The sequence below is a fragment of the Heterodontus francisci genome, chromosome 10 (assembly GCF_036365525.1).
Source record: "Heterodontus francisci isolate sHetFra1 chromosome 10, sHetFra1.hap1, whole genome shotgun sequence".
Lineage (NCBI taxonomy): Eukaryota > Metazoa > Chordata > Chondrichthyes > Heterodontiformes > Heterodontidae > Heterodontus > Heterodontus francisci.
Window position 1 is genome coordinate 87707879 of NC_090380.1, and position 27918 is coordinate 87735796.

At 43.5% G+C, this 27918-nt stretch overlaps 1 protein-coding gene across 14 annotated transcripts in view; it reads left to right on the top strand.

Annotated features, from left to right (window-relative positions):
- LOC137374607 (fibronectin type III domain-containing protein 1-like) overlaps nt 1-27918 on the top strand; it is a 323625-nt gene that overhangs the window by 26397 nt on the left and 269310 nt on the right. For all 14 annotated transcript variants that reach the window (XM_068040959.1, XM_068040964.1, XM_068040968.1 and 11 more), the window contains exons 2-3: nt 6678-6854; nt 21362-21439. In XM_068040959.1, the coding sequence (XP_067897060.1) occupies nt 6678-6854; nt 21362-21439 (255 nt within the window). The remainder of the gene's footprint in view (nt 1-6677; nt 6855-21361; nt 21440-27918) is intronic.

The following is a 27918-nucleotide window of genomic DNA, read 5'->3' on the forward strand; positions in this document are numbered from 1 at the left end:
CAGCAGTGATCTCGATCTCTTTCTCCCCCCCCCCTCCACCCACATCTGTCTCTCCCTTCCCCACCCCGTCTGTCTCTCTCGTCCCTCTCTCTCTGTCTCCCTCCCCCTCTCTCTCTGTCTGTCTCCTTTCCCACCTCTCTCAGTCTTGTCTCCCTTCCTCCTCTCTCTCTCTCTCCTCCCCCCCACAACTGTCTCTCTCGCTCCCCGCATACTCTGCTCCCCGCACTCACTGCAAGTGTGCATAATAGAGGCAGGCTGTGAACGCAGCCATGTTGCATGGGAGCCGGGTTCTGACAAACATGTAGCTGCCCACTCAGGTGCCTGATGTTCTGGCAACACTGGGCTTGACCCCAGAGCGACCACCGTAGCTGGTGTTTGGAGCTAAAATGGGGCCAAGTTTGAAATTCCGATTCAGGGAAAGGGCAAAGCAAATGGCTGAGGGCAGAAACCACACAGCAATGAGGAGAAATGGCCAGGTACAGTTTACATCTGCGGGCCGGATGGAAACCTTTAGCGGGCCAGATTCTGGCCCATGGGCTGTATGTTGAACAACCCTAATCTAATGCAATCTTTAATTTCTCTTGTTAGCCATGGTTGGATCACCTTTCCTGCTGTTTTTTTTGTGCCTCAAAGGAATGTAAATTTGTTGTAAACAATGCATTAATTCTTTAAATGTTAGGCATTGCCAGTCTACCGTCATACCTTTTAATGTAGTTTCCCAATCTACCACAGCCAATTTGCCCCTCATACCTTCATAGTTTCCTTTGTTTAGATTTAAGACCCTAGTTTCAGATTGAACTACATCACTTTCAAACTTAATGTAAAATTCTCTCATATTATGGTCACTCTTCCCTAGAGTCTCCTTTACAATAAGATTATTTATTAGCTATTTCTCATTGCACAATACTAAATCTAAAGTATCCCTTCCTCTAGTTGGTTCCTCAACATACTGTTCTCGAAAACCATCTCATATACATTCCAGGAATTTGTCCTCCATTGCATTCGTGCTAATTAGGTTTACGCAGTTTATATGTAGATCAAAGTCCCCCATGATTACTGTATTACCCTTGTTACTTGCACCTCTATTTTCCTGATTTATACCATCCCCTCATTACCACTACAGTTTGGTGGCCTATAAACAACTCCTACCAATGTTTTCTGCCTTTTTCTGTTTCTTAACTCCACCCAAACAGATTCCATATCTTGATCCTTCAATCTAAGATCCTCTCTCGCTAATGTACTGATCTCATCCTTTATTAACAGCACTACCCCACCTGCTTTTCCTTTTTGCCTATTCTTCCTAAATGTCGAATAACCTTGGACATTCAGTTCCCAGCCTTGGTCACTTTGTAGCCATGTCTCCACAATGGCAATTAGATCATTCCAGTTTACATCCATTTGTGACATCAATTCATCTACCTTGTTGCGAATGCTGTGTGCATTCAGATAGAGTGCCTTCAAGTCTGTCTTTTTATTTTTTTCGCGCTCTAGCCTTATCTGATGGCGCACTCTTAAGTTTGTACGCTCAATCCCTTCCTGCCACATTCAGATTATCAATTCCCTTATTGCTACCTTAAGGCCTGCTGATATAATTAAAGTGAGCACGGAGCACTGCAATTGCATTTTTTGCATACTGAATCACTTTATTGATTAAGTTTAAGTAATAATTACCAATAATAACAGCACTAATAATATGTGTAATATAACAATATATGTAGTATAATAACTCATAATATCAACAATTTACAGCCAATGTACCCACCAAGGGCATTTTGAATTGGTGAATGATGGTGGATGTGGTGATGAGGACAATGCTGGGATCCTGTTTTGTGAACTCTCATCGACAGCCTCAATGAGGCTGCTAGGGCAACCTTTTCCTGCTGGCATGTGCCCACCTGGAAATGATTTAATGGCTGACATTTAACCAATGAGGCTGGTAGGGTGACCATTTGGAATCGCCCAGCTTCCAATTGGTTGATTTTGATATCATTCATTTTAAATCATCTCCACACTGGTCGCCGAGTGCCCACGAATGAACGGACCATCCCCTCAGGCTGGGCCATGGCATTGCAACTTCAAAATACTGGACCTAAGGGTGTTCAGTACCAGAATGGGGCCAGATATACTGAAATCTGGACTGTCTGGCACAAAACTGGACAAATGGACACCCTACTGTGGCCACATGGATTTTTAAAAATATCATAATTCTTCAGAGGGCACCTCCATCCTAAGGCACTCTCATGGTCTCTCGCATGCCTGTGCAGTGCCCAGCTCTCCCAGTGGAGCTGCTGGCAGGACATCGCTGTGGGCCCTCCCATTGGGCCTGCAGCCTCAGGAACCCAGCCACTGTCATTAATCAGATGGTGGATGCAGAGGAAGCCAATTAGGAGGCCACCTCCCTGAAGACCGCACCTGAGTGCACACATCAGACCCGTGAGGGGTCAGCACATGGAAATAGTCCCGACTCCTGAAAATATTCAATCAGCACAAGATTCCACCCAATGTCTCACTCCACGACCCCCGATGTCTCCCCTGACGCTATGATTTGACCTAACCTGTGTGACCTCTCATTGCAGCACCATCTTCATTCGAATGAAGTCTGAGGTTCAATATCCTGGACTTCTTGGACCTAACCATTTGTGTGGAGAGTACTAATCCTGCGCAAGAAGCTCCTGAGTTCAACCACCCCACCAACAACCCCCCACCTTGGTGTCATGGGCCGCGTTGCCCTCCAGCTCCAAGATCTCAGCGGCCAGGTCAAAGACAACAGCCAGATAGACGGGAGCTGCTTCCCTGGCAAGTTTCACAGTGGTGCGAAACTTGTATTATAATTTCTAGACTTGGATCTCAACTTGACTCCAGAGGAGAGCAGTGCAAGGCCTTGGGAGAAGGCAGTCTTGCATCACTTGTGTTTGGCAGCACACTAGTTATGATTCCATCATATTGTCTACTAGATTTATAGGGTCCTCTTGGACTTTTTTTTATAACTTAGCCAACACTAATTTAAAGGCTTCTGCAGTCTTAAGAGGACTGGGGTACTATGTTACCTATGTTGATTGTGGCAGGCTTCAGGCAACATTAGCTTAAATATTTCTCTTGGTTAAGTAGATATATGGACTAGTAACCCAGAGACCCAGGGTATTTCTCTGGGGATGTGGGTTCGAATCCCATCACAGCAGAAGGTGGAATTTGAATTCAATTAATAAATCTGGAATTAAAAGCAAGTCTAATGATGGCCATGAAAGCATAATTGATTGTTGTAAAAACCCATCTGGTTCACTAATGTCCCCCTTTTAGGGAAAGAAATCTTCTGTCCTTACCTGGTCTGGCCTACATGTGACTCCAGACCCACAGCAATGTGGTTGACTCTTAAATGCCCTCTGAAATGGCCTAGCAAGCCACTTAGTTGTATCGAACTGATACAAAGTCAATAAAAAAGAATGAAACTGGATGGAACACCCGGCATCGACCTAGGCACCTGAAACGACAACGGCAAACCCAGCCCTGTTGACCCTGCAAGTCCTCCTTACTAACATCTGGGGGCTTGTGCCAAAGTTGGGAGAGCTGTCCCACAGACTAGTTGAGCCACAGCCTGACTTGTCATACTCACGGAATCATACCTTACAGACAATGTCCCAGACACTGCCATCATCATACCCGGTATGTTCTGTCCCTCTGGAAAGACAGATCCAGCAGAGGTGGCAGCACAGTGGTTTACAGTCGGGAGGGAGTTGCCCTGGGAGTCTTCAACATCAACTCTGGACCTCATGAAGTCTCATGGCATCAGGTCAAACATGACCAAGGTAACCTCCTGCTGATTACCACCTACCGCCCTCCTTCAGCTGATGAGTCAGTACTCCTCCATGTTGATCATCACTTGGAGGAAGCATTGAGGGTGGCAAGGGCACAGAATGTACTCTGGGTGGGGACTTCAATGTCCATCACCAAGAGTGGCTCGGTAGCACCACTACTGACCGAGCAGGCCAAGTCCTAAAGGACATAGCTGCTAGACTGGGTATGCGGCAGGTGGTGAGGAAACTAACAAGAGGGAAACACATACTTGACCTCATTCTCACCAATTTGCCTGCCGCAGATGCATCTGTCCATGACAGTATTGGTAGGAGTGACCACCGCACAGTCCTTGTGGAGACAAAGTCCTACCTTCACATTGAGGATACTCTCCATCGTGTTGTGTGGCACTACCATCGTGCTAAATGGGATAGATTTCGAACAGATCTAGCAATGCAAAACTGGGCATCCATGAGGCGCAATGGACCATCGGCAGCAGCAGAATTGTACTTATCCACAATCTGTAACCTCATGGCCTGGCATATCCCCCACTCTCCCGCTACCATCAAGCCAGGAGACCAACCCTGGTTCAAAGAAGAGTGCAGGAGGGCATTCCAGGAGCAGCACCAGGCATATCTCAAAATGAGGTGTCAAAATGGTGAAGCTGCAACATAGGACTATCTGTGTGCCAAACTGCGTAAGCAGCATGCGATAGACAGAGCTAAGTGATCCCATAACCATCAGATCAGATCTAAGCTCTGCAGTCCTGCCACATCCAGCCATGAATGGTGGTGGACAATTAAACAACTAACAGGAGGAAGTGGCTCCACAAATATCCCTATCCTCAATGATGAGAGCCCAGCATATCAGTGCGAAAGATAAGGCTGAAGCATTTGCAACAATCACAATCTTCAGTTGATGATTCATCTCAACCTCCTCCTGAAGTCCCCAGCATCACAGATGTCAGACTTCAGCCAATTCGATTCATTCCGTTTGATATCAAGAAACGACTGAAGGCACTGGATACTGCAAAGGCTATGGGCCCTGGCAATAGTACTGAAGACCTGTGCTGCAGAACTTGCTGCGCCCCTAGCCAAGCTATTCGAGTACAGCTACATCACTGGCATTTACCTGGCAATGTGGAAAATTGCCCAGGTATGTCCTGTTCACAAAAAGCAGGACAAGTCCAACCCGGCCAATTACCATCCCATCAATCTACTCTCAATCATCGGCAAAATGATGGAAGGTGTCATTGGCAGTGCTATCAAGCAGCACTTGCTTAGCAATAACCTGTTCAGTGACGCTCAGTTTGAGTTCCGCCAGGGCCAGCTCCTGACCTCATTACAGCCTTGGTTCAAACATGGACAAAAGAGCTGAACTCAAGAGGTGAGGTGAAAGTGACTGCCCTTAACATCAAGGCAGCATTTGACCGAGTATGGCATCAAGGAGCCGTAGCAAAACTGAAGTCAATGGCAATCGGGGGAAAACTCTGCTGGTTGGAGTCATACCTAGCGCAAAGGAAGATGGTTGTGGTTGTTGGTCAATCATCTGAGCTCCAGGACATCACTGCAGGAGTTCCTCAGGGTAGTGTCCTAGGCCCAACCATCTTCAGCTGCTTCATCAATGACCTTCCTTCAATCATAAGGTCAGAAGTGGGGATGTTTGCTGATGATTGCACAATGTTCAGCACCATTCGTGACTCCTCAGATACTGAAGCAGTCCGTGTAGAATCATAGAGTTATACAGCACAGAAACAGGCCCTTCGGCCCATTGTGTCCATTCCGGCCATCAAGCACCTGACTATTCTAATCCCATTTTCCAGCACTTGGCCCATAGCCTTGTATGTGTTTCAAGTGCTCATCTAAATACTACTTAAATGTTGTGAGGGTTCCTGCCTCTACCACCCCCTTGTAGAAAAGCAGCAAGACCTGGACAATATCCAGGCTTGAGCAGATAAATGGCAAGTAACATTCGTGCCACACAAGTGCCAGGCAATGACCATCTGCAACAAGAGAGAATGTAATCATTTCCCCTTGACATTCAATGGCATTACGATCGCTAAATCACCCAGTATCAACATTATAGGGCTTATCATTGACCAGAAACTGAACTGGAGTAGCCATATAAATACCGTGACTGCAAGAGCAGGTCAGAGGCCAGGAACCCTGCGGCGAGTAACTCGGCTCCTGACTCCCCAAAGCCTGTCCACCATCTACAAGGCACAAGTCAGGAGTGTGATGGAATACTCTCCACTTGCCTGGTTGGGTGCAGCTCCAACAACACTCAAGAAGCTCGACACCATCCAGAACAAAGCAGCCTGCTTGATTGGCAGTCCATCCACAAACATTCACTCCCTCCACCACCGATGCACATTGGCGGCAGTGTGTACCATCTACAAGATGCACTGCAGCAATGCACCAAGGCTCCTTAGACAGCACCTTCCAAATCCGCAACCTCCCCTAACTAGAAGGATAAGAGGAGCAAATGCATGGGAACACCATCACCTGCAAGTCCCTTCCAAGTCACACACCATCCTGACTTGGAACTTTATCACCGTTCCTTCACTGTCACTGGGTCAAAATCCTGGAACTCCCTTCCTAACAGCACTGTGGGTGTACCTACCTCACATGGACTTCAGCGGTTCAAGAAGGCAGCTCACCACCACCTTCTCAAGGGCAATTAGGGATGGGTAATAAATTCTGGCCGAGCCAGCGAGGCCCACATCCCATAAATGAACTAAAAAAAAAGTTCTGGATGGTTCGTATTTCTTTAAGGTGTGTAGGTGCTCCTACATTTATCTCTCTGTTCTCCTGACTCAGTGGGTTGGTAATGTATTTTTTCAAGATTCAACAAATTTTTTCTTTTTCTTCTTTGTGATTTATCCCCAGTTAAAAGACAAAGCTTAAAAGTGCGGATTACTGCTAAGGATGACAGTATTGTATTAAAGTACCTTAGCTCCAGCCCTGCCATCAAGCTGCAAGGCTACATTCTTGGATACGGTGGTCGATACACCAAGCAGAACATCACGCTGCCTGACAATGGAGAGCCATTCGAGGTTGATGTTGGTAAGAACTCTAAACCATATGTTTCTACTTAAAGCATGGAAAATTAAAACCATACGTGTATCAGTGCAATGACATTTTACAAAAGAAATGTGTGCTCATCACCTCTCCCATTATACTGTCACATTTCCCTTTCCTTTGGCACCATTCGGACAATATGTTAAAACTTTACTTGGATTTTTCACTTGATTGATGAGGATAAAATTACTTGGTGGGAAACTCATAAAGAAAGTGACAACTGATTTCTATTTCCTTTGTGTTTTCGATGATGTAAAATGCAAATCGGCATAAAAGGCGTTTAACAAGCCAAAAGACTTGCAGGTTGGTAGGTAAATTGGCCATTATAAATTGCCCCTAGTATAGGTAGGTGGTAGGGAAATATAGGGACAGGTGGGGATGTGGTAGGAATATGGGATTTGTGTAGTTTAGTTTAGTTTAGTTTAGAGATACAGCACTGAAACAGGCCCTTCGGCCCACCGAGTCTGTGCCGACCATCAACCACCCATTTATACTAATCCTACACTAATCCCATATTCCTACCACATCCCCACCTGTCCCTATATTTCCCTACCACCTAACTATACTAGGGGCAATTTTATAATGGCCAATTAACCTATCAACCAGCAAGTCTTTGGCATGTGGGAGGAAACCGGAGCACCCGGAGGAAACCCACGCAGACACAGGGAGAACTTGCAAACTCCGCACAGGCAGTACCCAGAATCGAACTAGGATTAGTATAAATGGGTGGTTGATGGTCGGCACAGACTCGGTGGGCCGAAGGGCCTGTTTCAGTGCTGTATCTCTAAAAAAAAATTTTTGAACTTTAATTCAGATTCTTCAGAACATTTAAGGCGGCACAGTGGTGCAGTGGTTAGCACCGCAGCCTCACAGCTCCAGGGACCTGGGTTTGATTCTGGGTACTGTCTGTGCAGAGTTTGCAAGTTCTCCCTGTGACCGGGTGGGTTTTCGCCGGGTGCTCCGGTTTCCTCCCACAGCCAAAGACTTGCAGGTTGATAGGTAAATTGGCCATTATAAATTGCCCCTAGTATAGGTAGGGGGATATAGGGAAGGTGGGGATGTGGTAGGAATATGGGATTAGTGTAGGATTAGTATAAATGGGTGGTTGATGGTCGGCACAGACTTGGTGGGCCGAAGGGCCTGTTTCAGTGCTGTATCTCTAAATAAATAAATTAGGATTTAGGAGCAGGAGTAGGCCTGCTCTGCCATTTGTTAAGATCATGGCTGATCTGGTTCTGATCTCAACTCCATTTTTCCTGTCTGCCCCCCTCATTATGATAATCAGATTATTCTTTGCTAAGGAAATTCCCCTTGGTGATTTTATATTTTTCCTCTATTTGAAGTGTTCTCTATGAATATATTCAAGAAAACATTGATATGAAACAAATGCTAAATGTACAGAATTTGCTGTAGGACAACTTATCCCACAGTGAGGCTTGTTGTGAGGATACTTTATATTCCTGGGAAAATGTTTTATGAGCAGGATAATTTTACAACATTCTTCACATTTCATAGGTGCAATTCAGAAAAGAATAGCTTCAAGGAAAATAAAGTGTCCCATAATTTTCTGTAGCGGAGTGATCAGCTGTGTCTGCTGTTAGTCAGACTTGACCCTGCCCATCAAATCTTGATGATATTTTGCGATGCAAGTTGCTGGAAGTGTGTGCTGATGGCATCGCAGCAAGGGAAACCCGATATCTCCTTAACCAATCAGATTGAAGGGTCGTGAAATAAACAGCACAAGAACTGAAAAAGAAATGTCAATTAGTCTGGGTAAATTCAATGCCAAATCAGGTACAGGAAGAAAAATAAAGAGAGGGAAAGAAAATTGGATTAAGAGAGGCAGAAAGGAAAAGTTAAAACAAAAAAATGAATGTTAAATATCACATTTCTAATACATCCAACAACAAGTAAAACCTGAAGGAATGAGTATCCACATTTGTAATAGTTAATTTTCAATGCCAGAGAGGTTCATTGGCAGTAATTAACATTTAGTACATTATTAAAAGAATCTCCCATGGTTAATTCATGCTTAACTAAATATGTGTGAACCTTAACTGGCTCCAAAACAGGCTCCATGCATCACTTCAGACCAGCTCTACTTTTCTGTGACGAGTTTAGTTCATATCAACCATGCAAGTACATCAACGTCATGCCGTTCAATGCATTTTAATGGTGAGCCAGACAACGAGATACTGTTTTCACGAAGCTAACAGCAGAGCATGCAACTCAGGCTGCAGCCTTCGGATTTCCACATTTGCCCTTGCCTCAGGTTGCTGTAACATTTGAATAGAAATAGTGATTGAGAGCTTTTAGCCCTGTTGTTATTTTGACAACAATTTATGAGCCAATGTTTTTATAAACCATATATTCAGAAAAGTGTTCTTCACATTGTTTTGCAAATAACAGTGAGTCAAAAATTCAACCAAGATGATGAAGGGCTATATTACCCATTTATAAGGTCTACACATATTCATTTAATCTCAAATTTAGAAGGTGGATATTTTCAAATGTAGCCTTGAACATTGAAGTCCTGAAGCCATTAATTTCCAGCTTGAGGGAACTATCATTTCCTATTAGCTCAATCCATACTGGCTCATACCGAAGTAAACTAAGGAATTTAAGGAACTTCAAAGGCCAACAACATCATCTCAAATTATTTGGATCAATGATCAGCATTTTCTGTTTTTTTTCATCGTTAAAAGTGGCGGCATTAGTTAAGGAGAATATAGAGAGAGGTTGTCCTGGAGGGGTCAAGGACAGAATCTTTTATTCAGAGCTAGGAAACTATAGAGGTACCATTACATTGCTGGGTGTATTCTATAGGCCACCAACTAGTGGGAAAATATAGAAGAACAAATTTGCAAGAAAATTAGAGATGTGCAAGAATTATAGAATAGTTATAATGGGAGACTTTAATTATCTGAATATAGATTGGGATAGAAATAGTGTAAAGGGCAGAGAGCAGCAAGAGTTTCTGAAGTGTGTTCAGGAGAATTTTCTACATCAGTATATTTCCTTTGTTTCCCCAAAAATATACTTTATTCATAAAAATCTGTAAAAAAAAAATACATTACAAACAGTTCAAAACAGCAACAAGTTGACATTTCAGAAAGTGCAAAGGAAATCTGTTTTCTTCAATACACGAGTGAGTTGCCTCACAACCCTTCCACTCCATTTTACATGCCATGTACATTTTACAGCAAACCCATATCTGGTGTATTCCAAGGTCCAGCCCCTCAGTTCATGATGGCAAGAGGATCTACCACAGTGGTCTTTCCCCATTGAGTCTTTGCAGCGGCTGCCCCAAGCTTTAGTGCGTCCCTCAGCACTTAGTCCTGGACCTTGGAATGTGCCAGTTTGCAACACTCAGTCGTGGACAGTTCTTTGCGCTGGAAGCAGCAAGTTTCGGGCAAACCAAAGAGTGTCTTTCATTGAATTGATGGTCCTCCAGCAGCAGTTGATGTTTATGTCGGTGTGCGTCCTTGGGAACAGCCCGTAGAGTTACAGAGCTGCTTGGAATGAACCTCGACAAAAACCACTGCATCTCTTTCCACCCCTGCTTGGCAAAGACACATTCCAGAAGGAGATGGGCAACAGTCTCTTCCCCACCACAGCCACCTCAGGTGCAGCATGTGGAGCTGGTGAGATTCTGGATGTGCAGGAAGGATCTGACAGAGGGCCCAGCATATATTTCCAGTCCAATGAGGAAGGAGGCATTGCTGGATCTAATTCTGAGGAATGAGGTGGGCCAAGTTGATAAAGTGTCAGTAGGGGCACATTTAGGGGACAGTGATCATAATATTATAAGATTTAGATTCACTATGGAAAAGGACAAGAAGCAATCTAGAGTGAAAAATACTTAATTGGAGAAGAGCCAATTTCAGTGGGTTGAGAACAGATTTGTCACAGGTAAATTGGAATTAAAGATTGACAGGCAAAACTGTAGTCGAACAAGAAGTGAAGGGGAAGTGAAAGGAAATGAGAGGCAAAGGGAGTATGAGAAAAGACTGGCAGCTAACTTGAAAGGGAATCCAAAAGTCTTCTATGGCATATAAATAGTAAAAAGGTAGTAATAACAGGGGTAGGACCAATTAGGGACCAAAAAGGAGAACTATGCATGAAGGAAGAGGGCATGACTGCAAAACTAAATAAGTACTTTGCATCTGTCTTTACCAAGGAAGAAGATGCTGTCAAAGTCATAGTGAAAGATGAGATAGTTGAGATACTGGATGGTCTAAAAATTGATAAAGAGGAGGTTTACAAAGGCTGGCTATACTTAAAAGTTAATAAGTCACCAAGACTGAATGGGATGATCTGAGGATGCTGAGGGAAATAAGGGTGGAAATTGCAGAGGCAATGGCCATAACCCCAGACCTGGTCCCAATGTTCCAGGAATCTAACATCTTCCCTCCTGTACCATCTCTCCAGCCATGGATTCATCTGTTCTATCCTCCTATTTCTATACTCACCCGTGCTTGGACCACTGCTTTTCTTGATATACATTAATGACCTAGACTTGTGTGTGGGGCGCAATTCCAAAATTTGCAGATAACACAAATCTTGGGAAATATAGTGACTCTGAGGAGGATAGTGACAGAAGTCAAGAGGCCATAGGCAGGCTGGTGGACTGGGCAGACAAGTGGCAGATGCAATTTAATCCAGAGGAGTGAAGTGATACATTTTAGTTGGAAGAACTGGGAGAGGCAATATAAAATAAAGGGTAGAATTCTAAAGGGGGTGCAGCAATAGAGAGATTAAGGGCTATATGGAGGGTAGGTTGAGACAATCATTAAAAAGGTATACAGGATCCTGGGCTTTATAAACAGAGGCATTGTATACAAAAGTAAGGAAGTAATGATGAAGCATTATGAACCATTGGTTCTGGACACTGCACTTTAGGAAGGATGTGAAGGCTTCAAGAGGGTGCAGAAAAGATTTACGTGAGTGGTTCCAGAGATGAGGGTATTCAATTATGTGGATAGATTGGAGAAGCTGTTCTACTTAAAGAAGAGAACGTTGAGAGGAGATTTGATAGAGGTGTTCAAAATCATGAGGGGTCTAGACAGAGTAAAAAGAGATAAATTGTTCCCATTGGTGGAAGGGTCAAGAATTAGAGGACACAGATTTAAGTTGATTAGCAAAAAAACCAGCTGATGCAGAGAGCTGGCATGGACTTGATGGGCTGAATGGCCTCCTTCTGTGCTGTAACCAGTCTATGATTATATGAGAAGGCTTAAAGACCACTATGTTGAATTCTCAAGGAAAATGAATAAAATATTTCTCCAATAACGAAATCACAGTATCTATCAATGATTTAACTTTTGTTCAGGAATTCCCAAACACACATACTTAACAGCAATGTTGTCCAGTGGAACACCCATGCAGTGGGCCACAGGGTGAGGTCCCAATCTCAGCCATGCTACAGTGGAAAGATAAATAACTTAGTTTCCTTATAGAGAGGGGAAGAACTTCAGCAAATTGTTGTTTCTTGCCTGCATCTCCACCTACCCAGTTTTGGAGGAGCATTGGTGCATGACTGGGAGCGGATCAGCCATGGATGGACTGTAGTGGAATCCTTGGTGGTGATGTAAATTGTAACTGGTAAATGTTTACTGAATTTTCAATATTTTACGTACCTCAGTTTCAAACGCATCTTCAGCTGTGAGACTGCGCATGGCTAAGTCCAGGTGCTGCTATGAATAACAATCTCAAGGAACTACTATGATGGAATCATTATCATGCAAAGCATTGCTGATTATTCACTAGAGAAACTAAACCCCTCCAACTAGTGTACTGGTATAATTTCATTAGTTTTCTTTGATGGGAGATGGATAAAAAATGCTTTAAAAAGTCTTTTATTAAGGTGGATGGCAACTGTTGCAAAATAACCCATAGCTTTTATCTATATGTAGTACCTGTCACTTCCAACAATAATGTCGTGTTCAGGTACTGAATACCAGTTCTGTACTTTGTACATGATGCATTCATGCTCAGATTCTTTTGTATCCTTGTAGTATCAACAGATAAACTTAGTAAATAGTAGAGGTTCTTCTTGTTCTTTGGCCTCCTTGTCTCGAGAGACAATGGGTAAGAGCCTGGAGGTGGTCAGTGGTTTGTGAAGCAGCGCCTGGAGTGGCTATAAAGGCCAATTCTAGAGTGACAGACTCTTCCACATGTGCTGCAGATAAAATTGGTTGTAGGGGCTGTTACACAGTTGGCTCTCTCCTTGCACTTTTGTCTTTTTTCCTGCCAACTGCTAAGTGTTCTTCGACTCGCCATGCTTTAGCCCCGCCTTTATGGCTGTCCACCAGCTCTGGCGATCCTTGGCAACTGACTCCCACGACTTGTGATCAATGTCACAGGACTTCATGTTGCGTTTGCAGACGTCTTTAAAGCGGAGACATGGACGGCCGGTGGGTCTGATACCAGTGACGAGCTCGCTGTACAATGCGTCCTTGGGGTTCCTGCTATCTTCTATGTGGTTCACATGGCCAAGCCATCTCAAGCGCTGCTGGCTCAGTAGGTTGTATATGCTGGGGATGTTGGCCGCCTCGAGGACTTCTGCGTTGGAGATACAGTCCTGCCACCTGATGCCAAGGATTCTCCAGAGGCAGCGAAGATGGAATGAATTGAGACATCGCTCTTGACTGACATGCGTTGTCCAGGCCTCGCTGCCGTAGAGCAAGGTACTGAGGACACAGGCTTGATACACTTGGACTTTTGTGTTCTGTGTCAGTGTGCCATTTTCCCACACTCTCTTGGCCAGTCTGGACATAGCAGCGGACACCTTTCCCATGTGCTTGTTGATTTCTGCATCGAGAGACAGGTTACTGGTGATAGTTGAGCCTAGGCAGTTGAACTCTTGAACCACTTCCAGAGGGTGGTCGCCGATATTGATGGATGGAGCATTTCTGACATCCTGTCCCATGATGTTCGTTTTTTTGAGGCTGATGGTTAGGCCAAATTCATTGCAGGCAGCCTCAATCCTGTCGATGAGTCTCTGCAGGCACTCTTCTGTGTGGGATGTTAATGCAGCATCGTCGGCAAAGAGGAGTTCCCTGATGAGGACCTTCCGTACTTTGGTCTTTGCTCTAAGACAGGCAAGGTTGAACAACCTGCCATCTGATCTTGTGTGGAGGAAAATTCCTTCTTCCTGCTTTGCACAGAGAATACAGGTGATAGTTTCTGTAATTTTTGATAACGTTTGATGCTTTAATGCAGTAACCATTTAAAAAGTAAAACCTTCCTTTTAATTAACATCAGAACACACTCAGAATATCTGTTATGTGGAATTTGTACGTAAATGGAATGTTAATCGTTCCCCGTGACGCTTTTGATCTTCCAGCATTAATTCAGGAATTATTTTTGGAGAACTTTAATCGCTACAAGTGTTACAAGAGTGGCTGGATTTCATATATAAAATATGTAAAATCAAAATTCTATAATTTCATTGTTTTTATTGGTTCGTGGGATGTGGGCATTGGTGGCTAGGCCAGAATTTATTGCCCATCCCTAGTTGCCCTTGAGAAGGTGGTGGTAAACTGCCTCCTTGAACCACTGTAGTCTTTGGTATTTAGGTACACCAACAGTGCTGTTAGGAAGGGAGTTCCTGGATTTTGACCCAGTGACAGTGAAGGAATGGCAATATCGTTCCTAATCAGGATGGTGTGTGGCTTGAAGAAAACTTGCAAGTGGTGGTTTTCCTATGCATCTGCTGCCCTTGTCATTCTAGGTGGTAGAGGTCACGGGTTTGGAAGGTTCTGTCTAAGGAGCCTTGGTGAGTTGCTGCAGTGCATCACACATTGGTACACACTGTTGCCACTATGTGTCGGTGGTGAAGGGAGTGAGTATTGAAGGTGGCAGATGGGGTGTCAATCAAGTGGGCTGCTTTGTCCTGGATGGTATCAAGCTTCTTGAGTGTTGTTGGAGCTGCACCCATCCAGGCAAGTGAAGAGTATTGCATTGCACTCCTGACTTGTGCCTTGTAGATGGTGGACAGGCATTGGGGCGTCAGGACGTGAGTTACCCACTGCAGAATTCCCAGCCTCTGACCTGCTCTTGTAGCCACAGCATTTATGTGGTTGGTCCAATTCAGTTTCTGGTCAATGATAACCCCCAGGATGTTGATAGTAGGGGAATTCAGCGATGGTAATGCCATTTTGAACATCAGATGGTTAGATTCTCTCTTGTTGGAGATAATCACTGCCTGGTACTTAAGTGGCAATCAACATTCGCGCTACACATCAGCCCAAGCCTGGACGTTGTCGAGGTCTTGCTGCATCTGGACATGGGCTGCTTCAGTATCTGAGGAGTCACAAATGGTGCTGAACATTGTGCAATCATCAGCGAACATCCCCACTTCTGACCTTATGATTGAAGGAAGGTCATTGATGAAGCAGCTGAAGATGGTTGAGCCTAGGACACTATCCTGAGGAAGTTCTGTAGTGATGTCCTGGAACTGAGATGATTGACCTCCAAAACCACAACCATCTTCCTTTGTGCTAGGTATGACTCCAACCAGCAAAGAGTTTTCCCCTTGATTCCCATTAACTCCAGTTTTGCTAGGGCTCCTTGATGCCATACTCAGTCAAATCCTGCCATACTTGATGTCAAGGGCAGTCACTCTCACCTCACCTCTTGAGTTCAGCTCCTTTGTCCATGTTTGGACCAAGGCTGTAATGAGGCCAGGAGCTGAGTGGCCCTGGCGGAACCCAAACTGAGCGTCAGTGAGCAGGTTATTGCTGAGCAAGTGCCACTTGATAGAACTGTCAACGACCCCTCCCATCATTTTGCTGATGATCGAGAGTAGACTGATAGTGTGGTAATTGACTGGGTTGGATTTGTCCTGCTTTTCGTGTACAGGACATACCTGTGGAATTTTCCACATTGCCAAGTAGTTGCCAGTTTTGTAGCTGTACTGGAACAGCTTGGCTAGGGGCGCGGCTAGTTCTGGAGCACAAGCCATCAGTAGTGCAGCTGGTATGTTGTCAGAGCACGTGGAGTGATTCTAAGACTAAGGGTAATAACTGCAAATGAAACATTAAAGAAAACATAACACCCATTATAGTAATTTGCTTGAAGTTGGTAGTCAAATTAAGAGCATTGAAAATGCATCTGGATGTTTTTAAATATAATGTTTAACTTGTGCTCAAGAATACTTGTATAATGATTCAAGCCTGTTGATATGCTGAGTATGCAATGTATTCAGATTCAGAGTACCAATTGCCCTTGCCAATCAATTCTCAAGAGAAACATATATTTTATGAAATAAATAAAAATGTTCTACAGATTATTCTGATCTTATCCAATAAAACTTTTAGATATGTTTCTCGGCTCATTCTGTGTTGTTCCATAGAAGTTTGAATATTTTATGTAATTTCCGACAGAAATAATGTTTGTTTTTCTGTTCATAGTGTTTGACAAATGGAAGATTAAGTCAAATTTGTAAAGTTGTTCTCATTTTCCAGTGCTGGAACAGGGAGCCTTGTGAATGCATAAGGTCACACTAGGACATGTGTGTAGCAAATTCATAACAAACGGCAAATCCCTAGCAACCAGTTCTATTAATGGGGGTTTTATTAGCTTTACATTTATGTCTTATCCTTTGGCATTAATTGATTCAATTCAAAACTCCCTTGTAAAATGGCAAAATGCCTCGCGTTTGATCTCCTATTTCTTAAAGCACTAGTCATTTCTGAATCCAAATCATACAAGTTTAACAAATATATAAATTCTTTCAGATGCCAATGCAAATTGTACCTGCTGATTGAAAGAGGTATGAATAAAATAGTAAACATAAAAAAACTAATCATTCATAATATAATTATATGTATTACATGGAAATTGAGACTAAACAAAAGTTCAATATATACACCGCAACATTTACATTTTTGCTGAAGTGAAATATTCAAACATAAAGGGCTGAATTTTGCACCGCCCCGGTGGGTCGGACAGTGGTGTGGGGGCAGCGGAAAATTGAGTGGGAGGCTCCGGGAGCCCTTCCCGCCCCGCTCCCGCCTCCGGCCAACTTTACAGCGTACAGGGAGGGGGTGGAGAAACGGGCTGCCCGCCCCTGGCCAACCGAGGCTCTTAAGTGGCCACTTAACGGTCAGTTAAGGACTTTCGCCCGCCTCCAAGGGTATTTTACTCATGGTAAATGAGCATGATGGGGACGTGAAAGACCGCCCAGTGATAGCTGCCAGCCTTTCCGAGCCTCGGGTGCCCGATTGAGGGTTGCCCCGCCTCCCAACCCACCCCCGGGACCCAAGACACCCCCCTCCCCCCACAAACAACCACCCTTGCCTCGCCGGCATGATCGATCACCACACCTCCCCACCCCCCACACGCACCCCCCCCGCCCCCGGCAAGACAACCCCAACTTAACTGCAGTCCCGTACCCCATGGCATCCTCCTTGGTCGGCTCCTCCCTCAAGCAGGTGGAAGTCCCACCTCGGGCCAATTAAAGCCTGGGGACCCGTAACATGCGGGTCAGAACCCCGGGCTAGGTGGAAGCGGGTTTGCCACCGACTTTTATGTTGGTGATGAAGTCCCGTCCGCCGAAGGTAAAATTCAGCCCAAAAACCATTTTAAGTTTGTCATGCTTTTTGCATTTTGGTGAAAAATCTTTAACTTTTTAGACCTCTTTTAGTCCTTAAATCCTACTCAGGGTTTCATTAATGGTTATCACTTCAGCAAAAGCTGTGATATTTATTAAACTGATGCAAAACATGTAACAGTGACTTCCATGACAAAATGAAGCTTTTGCTCCCATTGCAAGTGTGAATGTTCAGATGCACTTCACACAATGCAGTGGGCAACTGAAACACTTATGAGAATTTCTGATGTGCCACCCTCTTTCACAACTCACACCAGCTACAGAGCCAAGAAATGGATCTGACAGTTTAAACTGGAACTGAACTCTAGTGGTGGAATCACCATATTATTCGTTCAGCTAGCCAACTTCAGTTGCCAAATCCTGCTAGAATTTATGAGCAAATAATATTACCAAAAATTCACAGTTCCTGTGCAAAGTTTGCCGAATAACCTAATTCTCATTTAAGTATTGGAATGGATGTCATTGGGTGGTCGCTTTGCACAAAATCCTCAATATGCTTTCATATACTTAAAATTGTGTGCCAGCCATGATCTACATCAATAATTAAGGACGATTGCAGAGAAAATAGTCATAAAATCATATACACACAGATATCACACAACAGTCAATAGAAGACTGAACATTATGTCTAATTTTTTATGGTATTGTTGTTCTACTACAATTCATGACACCTCAAGCTATTCATACTATGTCACAACGCAGAAACAGGGCATTTTGCCCATCAAGTTTGTGTCAATGTTTTTCTCTACATGAGCCACCTACCCTAATCCCACTCCCTGCTTGCTTCGTATGTCTTTTAATGTTCTTTTTCAAGCAACTATTTCCCTTCTTCAATATCTTGTGGCAGTGAATTCCACCTTCTGATCACCCTCTGAGCAAATAATTTTTTCTAACCCTACATTTTAGTTCTTCTGTCATAATAAAACATGCTGCCAATACCAAAGTAATTGGCAGGAGTATTAGAGGGGGATTGAGGAGGAAGTTTTTCCACTGAGGGGGTTGTGGGGGGGGGGGGGGGGTCTGAAACTGCCTGAAAGGGTGGTAGAGGCAGAAGCTCTCATTGCATTTATATAGTACTTGGATATGTATTTGAAGTGCCATAACCTACAAGCCTGCGGACCAAGAGCTGGAAAGTAAGATTAGACCGGATAGCTCTTTTTCAGCCACCAATGGCACGATTGGCTAATGGCCTCCTCTGTGCCCTAAATTTCTATGATTCCCAATTTTACGCTGTTGTACTAGGTTGGAATATATCCCATTGTCCATCAGGCTGGTGAACAGACAAAAACCTGCTTTTGGTCTCCTCCTTTTGGCTATACTTCATGACAATGTACGTTGCTATTGTATTTGTTTTCTACAGACACTTAATATTCTGTCTATTTGTTGTAGAACCTGGTAACTGGAGAATTTAACCTGTGTTATATACCTACCTTTGAGGAATCCCAGCTAGTCATTTGAAACAATACTTTAACATAATTAATTCAGTATGGATATCTTGAGGTGCTCTGAATTGTAGTCTAACAACAACAACTAATATTTATACAGCGCCTTTAACATAATAAACGTCCCAAAATGCTTTACAGGAGCATTATAAATCAAAGTGTGACACTGAGCCACAAAAGGAGCTATTTGGTCAGATGACCAAAAGCTTGATCAACAAGGGAGGTTTTAAGGAGTGTCTTCATGGAGGAAAGCGAGGTGGAGAGGTAGAGAGGTGTAGGGAGGGTATTCCAGAGCTTGGGGCCTAGGCAACTGAAGGTGCGGCCACCAATGGTGGAGCAATTAAAATCAGTATTGCACAAGAGGCCAGAATTAGAGGAGCACAGATATCTTGGATGGTTGTGGGGCTGGAGGAAATTACAGAGATAGGGAGATCTGAGACCATGAAGGGATTTAAAAACAAGGATGAGAATTTTAAAATCAAGACATTGCTTGATCGGGAACCCATGCTTTTTGCATTGTAACCCACCCCACTGGATTCTGAGTGGTTGGACAATTTGACTACTTTTCTCATACTCTCTCAATGTGCAGCGACTCTTGAAGCACTGCCATATTTAAAGGAGTTCTGCACAGTTTTAAGTGAAGGCTGTTTGTTAGGTAAGACGCAAGGCTGGGACATCATTGAGAACTATCCCTTTCACTGAAGAAATCCCTGATGGAGAAGGTGGTGGTGTGAAAAGTGACCACTTTTGTAATATTACTTGTTTCTTTGGTGTGTGATCTATTGTAAGACCCACACGACTGTAGGTTTAATGTCCGAAAACCGGAATTGTCCAAAAACCAGACATTTATGAAAATAATCCATTTGATATTCAGTTAAATGAAATTTGGATTTATTGTCCAAATACCGGGACAATTCGGCTAGGTGCCTGTTCTAGTTTGCGCGCTCCAAGTTGACTTGAATAATCCTCAACCCTGCCCAAACCACCCAATCTTTGATTTCCTGTGTTTTTTTCCATCACAATCATGTCAAAAAAGCCAGCAGATACCCCCTTGTGTAGTACTGCAAAGGGAAGCATAATTCGTTGTCTACAGCCAAGAAAGTGGAATTACTGCAGAAATTAGATTGAAGTGCATCAGTGTGAAAGCTGAGTAAGCAGTATGGGGTGGGCACCTCCACCATTTATGATTTAAAGAATCAGAAAAACCAGAGCATGAAGTTTTATGCTGAAAGTGATGTTCAGAAAGAAATGAATAAACAAAAAACTATGCATAAAACCTAACAGTGATGAGTTAGAGTAATGATGGAGTGGATGCGATAGGAGGAGTGAGAGGATGCCATTGACTGAGCAGATGTTGATTAAGCAAGCCCAGATTTTCCATTAGTGATCTGCATATTTCAGCTCCATGTGACTACACATTGGGTTGGTTAACAAAATTTAAAAGGCGTCATGGAATAAGAAATAATGGAATATGTATTCCTTTTCATCATTAAAAAACTTAATATTTACTCTTTTTTCAAATTTATGTATTCTTTTATTTATTCTTTCGCATACTTTATTTCATGTATCTCTTATCATTGAATTTGGCCTAGAATAGGCCACCTGATTTTATCGTCCAAAATCCGGGAAAATCCGGAATCTGGCATGGTCTCAGTCCTGAGGGTGCCAGAGTTTGGACGTTCAATCTGTACAAGAAATATCCAAAGTAAACGTGGGTTTTATTATACTATAACTGGAACATATGCATGAATACTATGTTGGGCTCCACCCACAACTAACTGGTCATGTGTGACACAACATCACTACCTCCAGTGACCTTCCTTTACAGCCCTTAAGGTGGCTGTCTCTTAAGGTGGTCCCTTCTTAAGGTCGTCCCGCAACAACTTTTTGAGTCAGAGGGAAACTCTCCCAATTGTGCAGCTGGCTTGGCAAGGGATGGTGAACAGAGTCCATAAAATCATTTGCTGTAGGCTAGGGCCTCTCCATGAGGATTTCATTGTGAATCAGCCTGTGGAACTGGGCTCCTTATTGGCCAATGGAGAAAGGAAATGTTATTTCCACTCTTGGAGCTAGATTTAAATCAGAGGTTAATTGAGTATTCTAATCATCTGGGCCATCCAAACCTCCCAGATGGTGGTAATTTCTAATGTTGACTAATATTAAAATTAATATAAGGGGCTGTTTTCAGAGTCAATGACAAGGAACGTAGAAAATGTGAATTTCATAGAAACTCTATCAGTACTATTGCACTTTCCAATCCTGGACTATTAGTTTATATAGGAGTTTCAATTATGACATTCAAATGTAATTTTAATAGAACATAAAAATCCCATGGGGTCTGATATTATTGATTGACAATGCATTCACTTTGTCAATATGTTAATGTGATGTTCTTATACATTCTTGCCTTCATTTCTTTCCTTTGTTTTCAGAGTTCAACCCCAGATATCTCATCGCAGTTCATCCAGTGGCTGAGCAGAGCAAAGCGGCCTTGAAGAAAAAATGCAAAGGTTTCAGAATTTTATTTCTTACTCAAATATCTCTAAGATTGAAATTGTTCCCCATTCTGTTTATTTTATGCAATACCCTCTTTCTTTGCCTCATCTATACAAGCTTACAAAGTATGGCAGAGACAAATCTTCACAGTACATAACCATGCTTCTTCGTGATTTATATAAAATCAAAACCAAATACAGATCAACTCAAAGATTCCAGTTTGCTTGAGTTTGAATGATACCCGTGAAATTCATGTGCTTTGATATTACGTTTAATTTGTTGTTCATTACCAACTTGCCAAAATTTAATGACCATTTGAAATGGTAAATAAAGCTCTTCATGTTAGTTATGTAAAAGATTGTGGCATTTACTTCAGGCAGAACGTTTCTTTATTTTGCTGCACTTTGTGCGTTCTTTGTTTACTTGTCAGTTTCCACCATGTGCTTTTGAGTAACCTGAAAGCTGTTAGATGACTTTTTTTCTCTTAGTAGTAGTCTTTGTATTTGCAAAGTGTTTGAATTTAGAATATACTCTGTCTGGACACCCGTTGCTGACCCCTTCTACTTTGGTTTCATATTTCCAATGTCACATGTACTGTTTCGGCCTTTGGGAAGTGACACTTGTCTTTCTTGAATTTCCCTGTGAGAGATTGTTCTGTTGCCTAACGCCTTCCTTTGTTGTGTCACACACTGAATTGTCTTTGTTGCTTATAATGATCAGGGTTGTAATTAGCATTGTGAAATTTGTACGCATCAGAAAGGGATTAGATTTTGAATATTTGTATGCACACTTTGCTGACAGTTAATTCCAGGCTGCGGCTTTCAATAATTGCACTCAGTAGTCATTTTATTAAACGTAATATCAAAATTGGAAAATAATTATTTAATGTTTTGCTGTTCCCAAAGTATTTCCTGCAGCATTCAGCTTGTAATCTCTGTAATAATGCTGATCTTGAATGTTCTGCCTACAAGTGTGGTTCCTGAGAGGAGCGAAATGGATTGAAATGTTTCAAATCTCAAATTAGAATACCAGTGCTGTTTTATCTTACACAAACCAAAGGCATTCTCAAAGTTTATAACTGTTTATTTAGGAACTTAATGTATTCTAAAATGAATCTTAAAATAATACCAATCTGGCATAGAATGCAGCATTTATTTTGCTCTTTGAACACTTATAGAATTGGCATAGCATTTGCTAACCAACACAGTACCGTTCACTTGTCACTTTTGAAAAGATTTTGTTCATTATTTTAAGTTTTTCACCAGGGGCTCCTCCTACCAGCGGGAATTGAAAGGAATCTAACATGTTTCACCATACTTTTCATTGCCTCGAATTTAGAATTCTCATCGGCATACTCAAATCTTTCCATGGCCTTACCCACGCTATCTGTACAGCCCCCTTCCAGCCCTACGATCACTCGCTCCTAACATTCCATTCCTTTGCTACCATACCCCTGACTAGAGATTTAGTGGTTACTTTACTGGACTAATATTCCAGAGGCCTGGACTACTGATCTGGAGACATGAGTTCAAATCCGACCACAGCAGCTGTTAATTAAATAAATCTGGGTTTAAAAGCTACCAGTTTGTCGTAAAACCCATCTGGTTCACTAATGCACTTTAGGGAAGGCAATCTACCATCCTTACCCGGTCTAGCCTGTACGTGACTCCAGACCCACAGCAATGCCCTCTCAACTGGCCAAGCAAGCCTTTCAGTCTTATCAAATTGGTACAAATATATCTAAGATGAATAAAACCTAATGGACCACCTAACATTGACCCAGGCACTGAACACGACAAAGACACAATCAGCTCAGTCGGCCTTGCAGAGTCCTCCTCACTAACATGTAGGGACTTGTGCCAAAATTGGGAGAGATGTCCCACCGTCTAGTCGAGCAATAGCCTGACGTAATAGCTTACAGAATTATACCTTTCAGCTAATGTCCCAGACTTCTCCGTCAGCATCCCTGGGCATGTTCTGTCCCACAGGCAGGACAGATCCACCAGAGATGGAAACACAGCGGTTTACAGTTCAGAGGGAGTGACCCTGGGAGTCCGCATAATTGATTCTGGACCCCATGAGGTCTCATGGTATCGGATCAAACATGGGCAATGAAACCTCCTGCTGAATATCACCTACCACCCTCCCTCAGATGTTGAATCAGTGCTGCTCCATGTTGAACACCACTTGAAGAAACACGGAGGGTAGCAAGGACACAGAATGTATTCCGGGTGGGGACTTCGATGCCCATCACCAAGAATGTAGCACCACTACTGACTGAGCTGGCCAAGTCCTGAAGGACATAACTGCCAGATTGGGCCTGCGGCAGGTGGTGAGAGAAACAACAAGAGGGAAAACCTACTTGACATCATCCTCACCAATCTACCTGTTACAGATGCATCTGTCCATGTTGGTATTGGCAGGGGTGACCACTGCGCAGTCCTTGTGGAGATAAAATCCTGTCTTCACACAGAAGATGCCATCCACGTGTTGTGTGGCACTACTCCCATGCTAAATGCGATATATTCGGAACAGATCTAGCAGCTCAAATCTGGGCATCCATGAGGCACTGCAGGCCAACAGCAGCAAACAAATTGTATTCCACCTGAATCTGTAACTTCATGGCCGTGATATCCTTCACTCTACCATTACCATCAAGCTAGGTGATCAACCCTGGTTCAATGAGGAGTGCAGTAGAGCATGCCAGGAGTAGCTCCAGGCATATCTAAAAATGAGGTGTCAAATTGATGAAGTTACAACACAGGACTACACGCATGTTAAGCAGCAGAAGCAGCACATGATAAACAGAGTTAAGTGATCCCGCAACCACCGAATCAGATCAAAGCTTTGTAGTCCTGCCTGCCACATCCAGTCGTGAATGGTGGTGGACAATCAAACAACCAAAGTGACCATGAGGAGCCCAGCATGTGAGTGCAAAAAACAAGGCTGAAGTGTTTGCTACTATCTTTAGCCAGAAGTGCTGAGTGGATGATCCATGTTGGCCTCTTTCTGAGGACATTACTATCACCGATACCAGATTTCAGCCAATTAGATTCACTCCACATGATATCAAGAAATGACATGATTTGTTGATTGCTGGCTTTATTGGCATCCCATCCACAAACATTCACTCCCTCCACCACCGACGTACAGTGGCAGCAGTGTGTACCATCTACAAGATGCACTGCAGCAATGCACCAAACCCGCGACCTCTACCACCTAGAAGGACAAGGGCAACAGATGCATGGGTTCACCAGCATCTGCAGGTTCCCCTCCAAGCCACACACCATCCTAACTTGGAACTATATCGCCGTTCCTTCACTGTCGCTGGGTCAAAATCCTGGAACTCCCTTCCTAACAGCACTGTTGGTGTACCTACCCCACATGGACTGCAGCGGTTCAAGAAGGCAGCTCACCACACCTTCTCAAGGGCAATTAGGAATGGGAAATAAATTCTGTCCTAGCCAGCGATGCCCACATTCCATGAATGAATAAAAAAAAAGACTGAGTGCACCAGACTACACCCTGGTTGTAGCCCTGAGGACTTTTACTACAGAACTAGCTGTGCCTCTAAGCCAAGCTGTTTCAGTACAGCTACAACACTGGAATCTACCTGACAAAGTGGAAAATTGTCCAGGTATGTCCTCTCCACAAAAAGGACAAATTCAATCTGGCCAATTACCGCTCCATCAGTCTACTCTCAAACACCAACAAATAGTTGAAAGGTGTCATCAACAGTACTATCAAGTGGCGCTTACTCACCAATAACCTGCTCACAGGTGCTCAGTTTGGGTTTCGCCAGGGACACTCAGCTCCTGATCTCATTACAGCCTTAGTCCAAACATGGACGAAAGAGCTGAATTCCAGAGGTGAGGTGAGAATGACAGCCCTTGACATCAAGGCAGCATTTGACTGAGTGTGGCATCAAGTAGCCTTAATAAATTTGGAGTCAATGGGAAACAGGGGTGGGCGGGGGACAATCTCCACTGGTTGGAGTCTTACCTAGCACAAAGGAAGGTGGTTGTGATTGTTGGAGACAAATCATCTCAACTCCAAGACATCACTACAGGAGTTCCTAAGGGCAGTGCATAGGCCCAACTATCTTCAGCTGCTTCATCACTGACCTTTCCCCCCGCATCATAAGATCAGAAGTGGGGATGTTCACAGATTGCACAGTGTTCAGTTCCCTCACAACTCCTCAGATACTGAAGCAGTCTGTGCCCGTAAGCAGCAAGATCTGGACAACATTCCGGCTTGGGCTGATAAATGGTAAGTAACATTTGTGCCAGGTATTGACCATCTCCAACAAGAGAGAGTCTAGCCACCTCCCCTTGACATTCAACATCATTACCATCACTGAATCTCCCACCATCAACTTTCTGGGGATCACCATTGACCAGAAACATAATTGGATGAGGCACATATACTGTGGTGACAGGAGCAGGTCAGAGGCTGGATATTCTGCAGCAAATAACTTACTACCTGACTCCCCCCACACCTTTCCACTAACTATAAGGCACAAGTCAGGAGTGTGGTGGAATACTCTCCATTTGCCTTGATGAACGTAGCTCCAACAACACTCTAGAAGCTTGGCACCATTCACTACAAAACAGCCTGCTTAATTGGTACCCTTTCCACTATCTGAAACATTCATCTCCTCAACTACTGCTGCACCATGGCTACAGTGTGTACCATCTACCAGATGCATTGCAGCAACTCATCATGGCTTCTTCCAAACATGTGACCTCCATCACCTAGAAGAACAAGGGCAGCAGGCGCGTGGGAACATCACCACTTCCAAGTTCCCCTTCAAGTCACACATGATCCTGACTTGGAAGTATATCACTGTTCCTTCATCATTGTTGGGTCAAAATCCTGGAACTCCCTCTCTAACAGCACTGTGGATGTATCTACACCATATGGACTGCAATGGTTCAAAAAGGCAGCCAACCACCACCTTCTCAAGGGCAATTAGGGATGGACAATAAATGCTGACCTCGCCAGTGACTCTAACACCCTATGAACAAATAAAAACAACTCTCATGTGCATCACCCCTCCCATGGTCCCATCTTTGTCGGATGTGCTTTAACCTCCTCGGCCCTATGTTCTGGAATTCCCTCCCTAAACCTCTCCACCTCCCTCTTCTCCCTTAAGATTTTGCTTAAAACACAACTCTTTGACTTTTGGTCACCCCATCTGACATCTCTTTATTTGGTTCAGCATCCATTTCTTTGCCATCTAATGAGACCTCCGAAGTGGTCTAAGGTTTTAAAAAAATATTAAAGGTACAAATAAAGGCAAGTTGTATTTTTTAAAGTATGGCCATGCCAAACACTTACATTAGTTTACCCTCAACTTTCTCGGCTCCAGTGAGTACAGCCTTAACTTTTCAAATCTCTCCTCACAACTATGTCTAAATGAATGTGCGTGGCACCTTCTCCCTGGCTCTAATTCTGGCTTAACCAGTGTCTTGTGTAGATTTATCACCTCATTATTCTTGTATTTAGTGCAACTTTGCATAAAACCCGGAACACCATGCCTTTTTTAATGACTACCTACCTGTAATCCTTATAAATATGTGTATCTGCATGCTGAGATCTCTCTTCTCAGTAATAAAATGACTGTTTATAATGTATTACCAGTTTCTATTGTTTCTGTGAAGACATAATAATTACAGTTTATGTACTTTGAACTGCATTTGCCAAACATCTGTGTTTGATCTTGTATTCTTCCAAATAGTTTGCCATGCTTCCTAATTTCCTATCATCAGCAATTTTAATATTCCCTCTATGTACATGCCTAAATACATGAAGAGGAGCACAGTGGGGCCTGCAGCACTCACAATAGCAATTTCTCACTGACAAAAAATATGGAGGATAGAAGAGGTGCCGACACTGATATTTGTGGTATGCTACTATCTTCCTCTTGTCGGTGAGAAATTGCTGTTGTGTGTGCTGAAAGACTCCACTGTGTTAGAAATTTGGCTGCAATTTTTAGGTTGGCTTATTTGAGTGTCAGTTAGAATGTTGGGTCTGAATCTGCAAGCTTCTTGCTCTTGTCTCTGCTCCCAATTTTGATTAGAGATACAGCACTGAAACAGGCCCTTCGGCCCACCGAGTCTGTGCCGAACATCAACCACCCATTTATACTAATCCTACACTAATCCTATATTCCTACCAAACATCCCCACCAGTCCTTATATTTCCCTACCACCTACCTATACTAGTGACAATTTATAATGGCCAATTTACCTATCAACCTGCAAGTCTTTTTGGCTTGTGGGAGGAAACCGGAGCACCCGGAGAAAACCCACGCAGACACAGGGAGAACTTGCAAACTCCACACAGACAGTACCCGGAATCGAACCCGGGTCCCTGGAGCTGTGAGGCTGCGGTGCTAACCACTGCGCCACTGTGCCGCCCCAATTTGAATTGTACCTGGTCCCTGGTTCCTGTTACCACATGTTGGAGACTGTTGCTGTATCCATTGCAA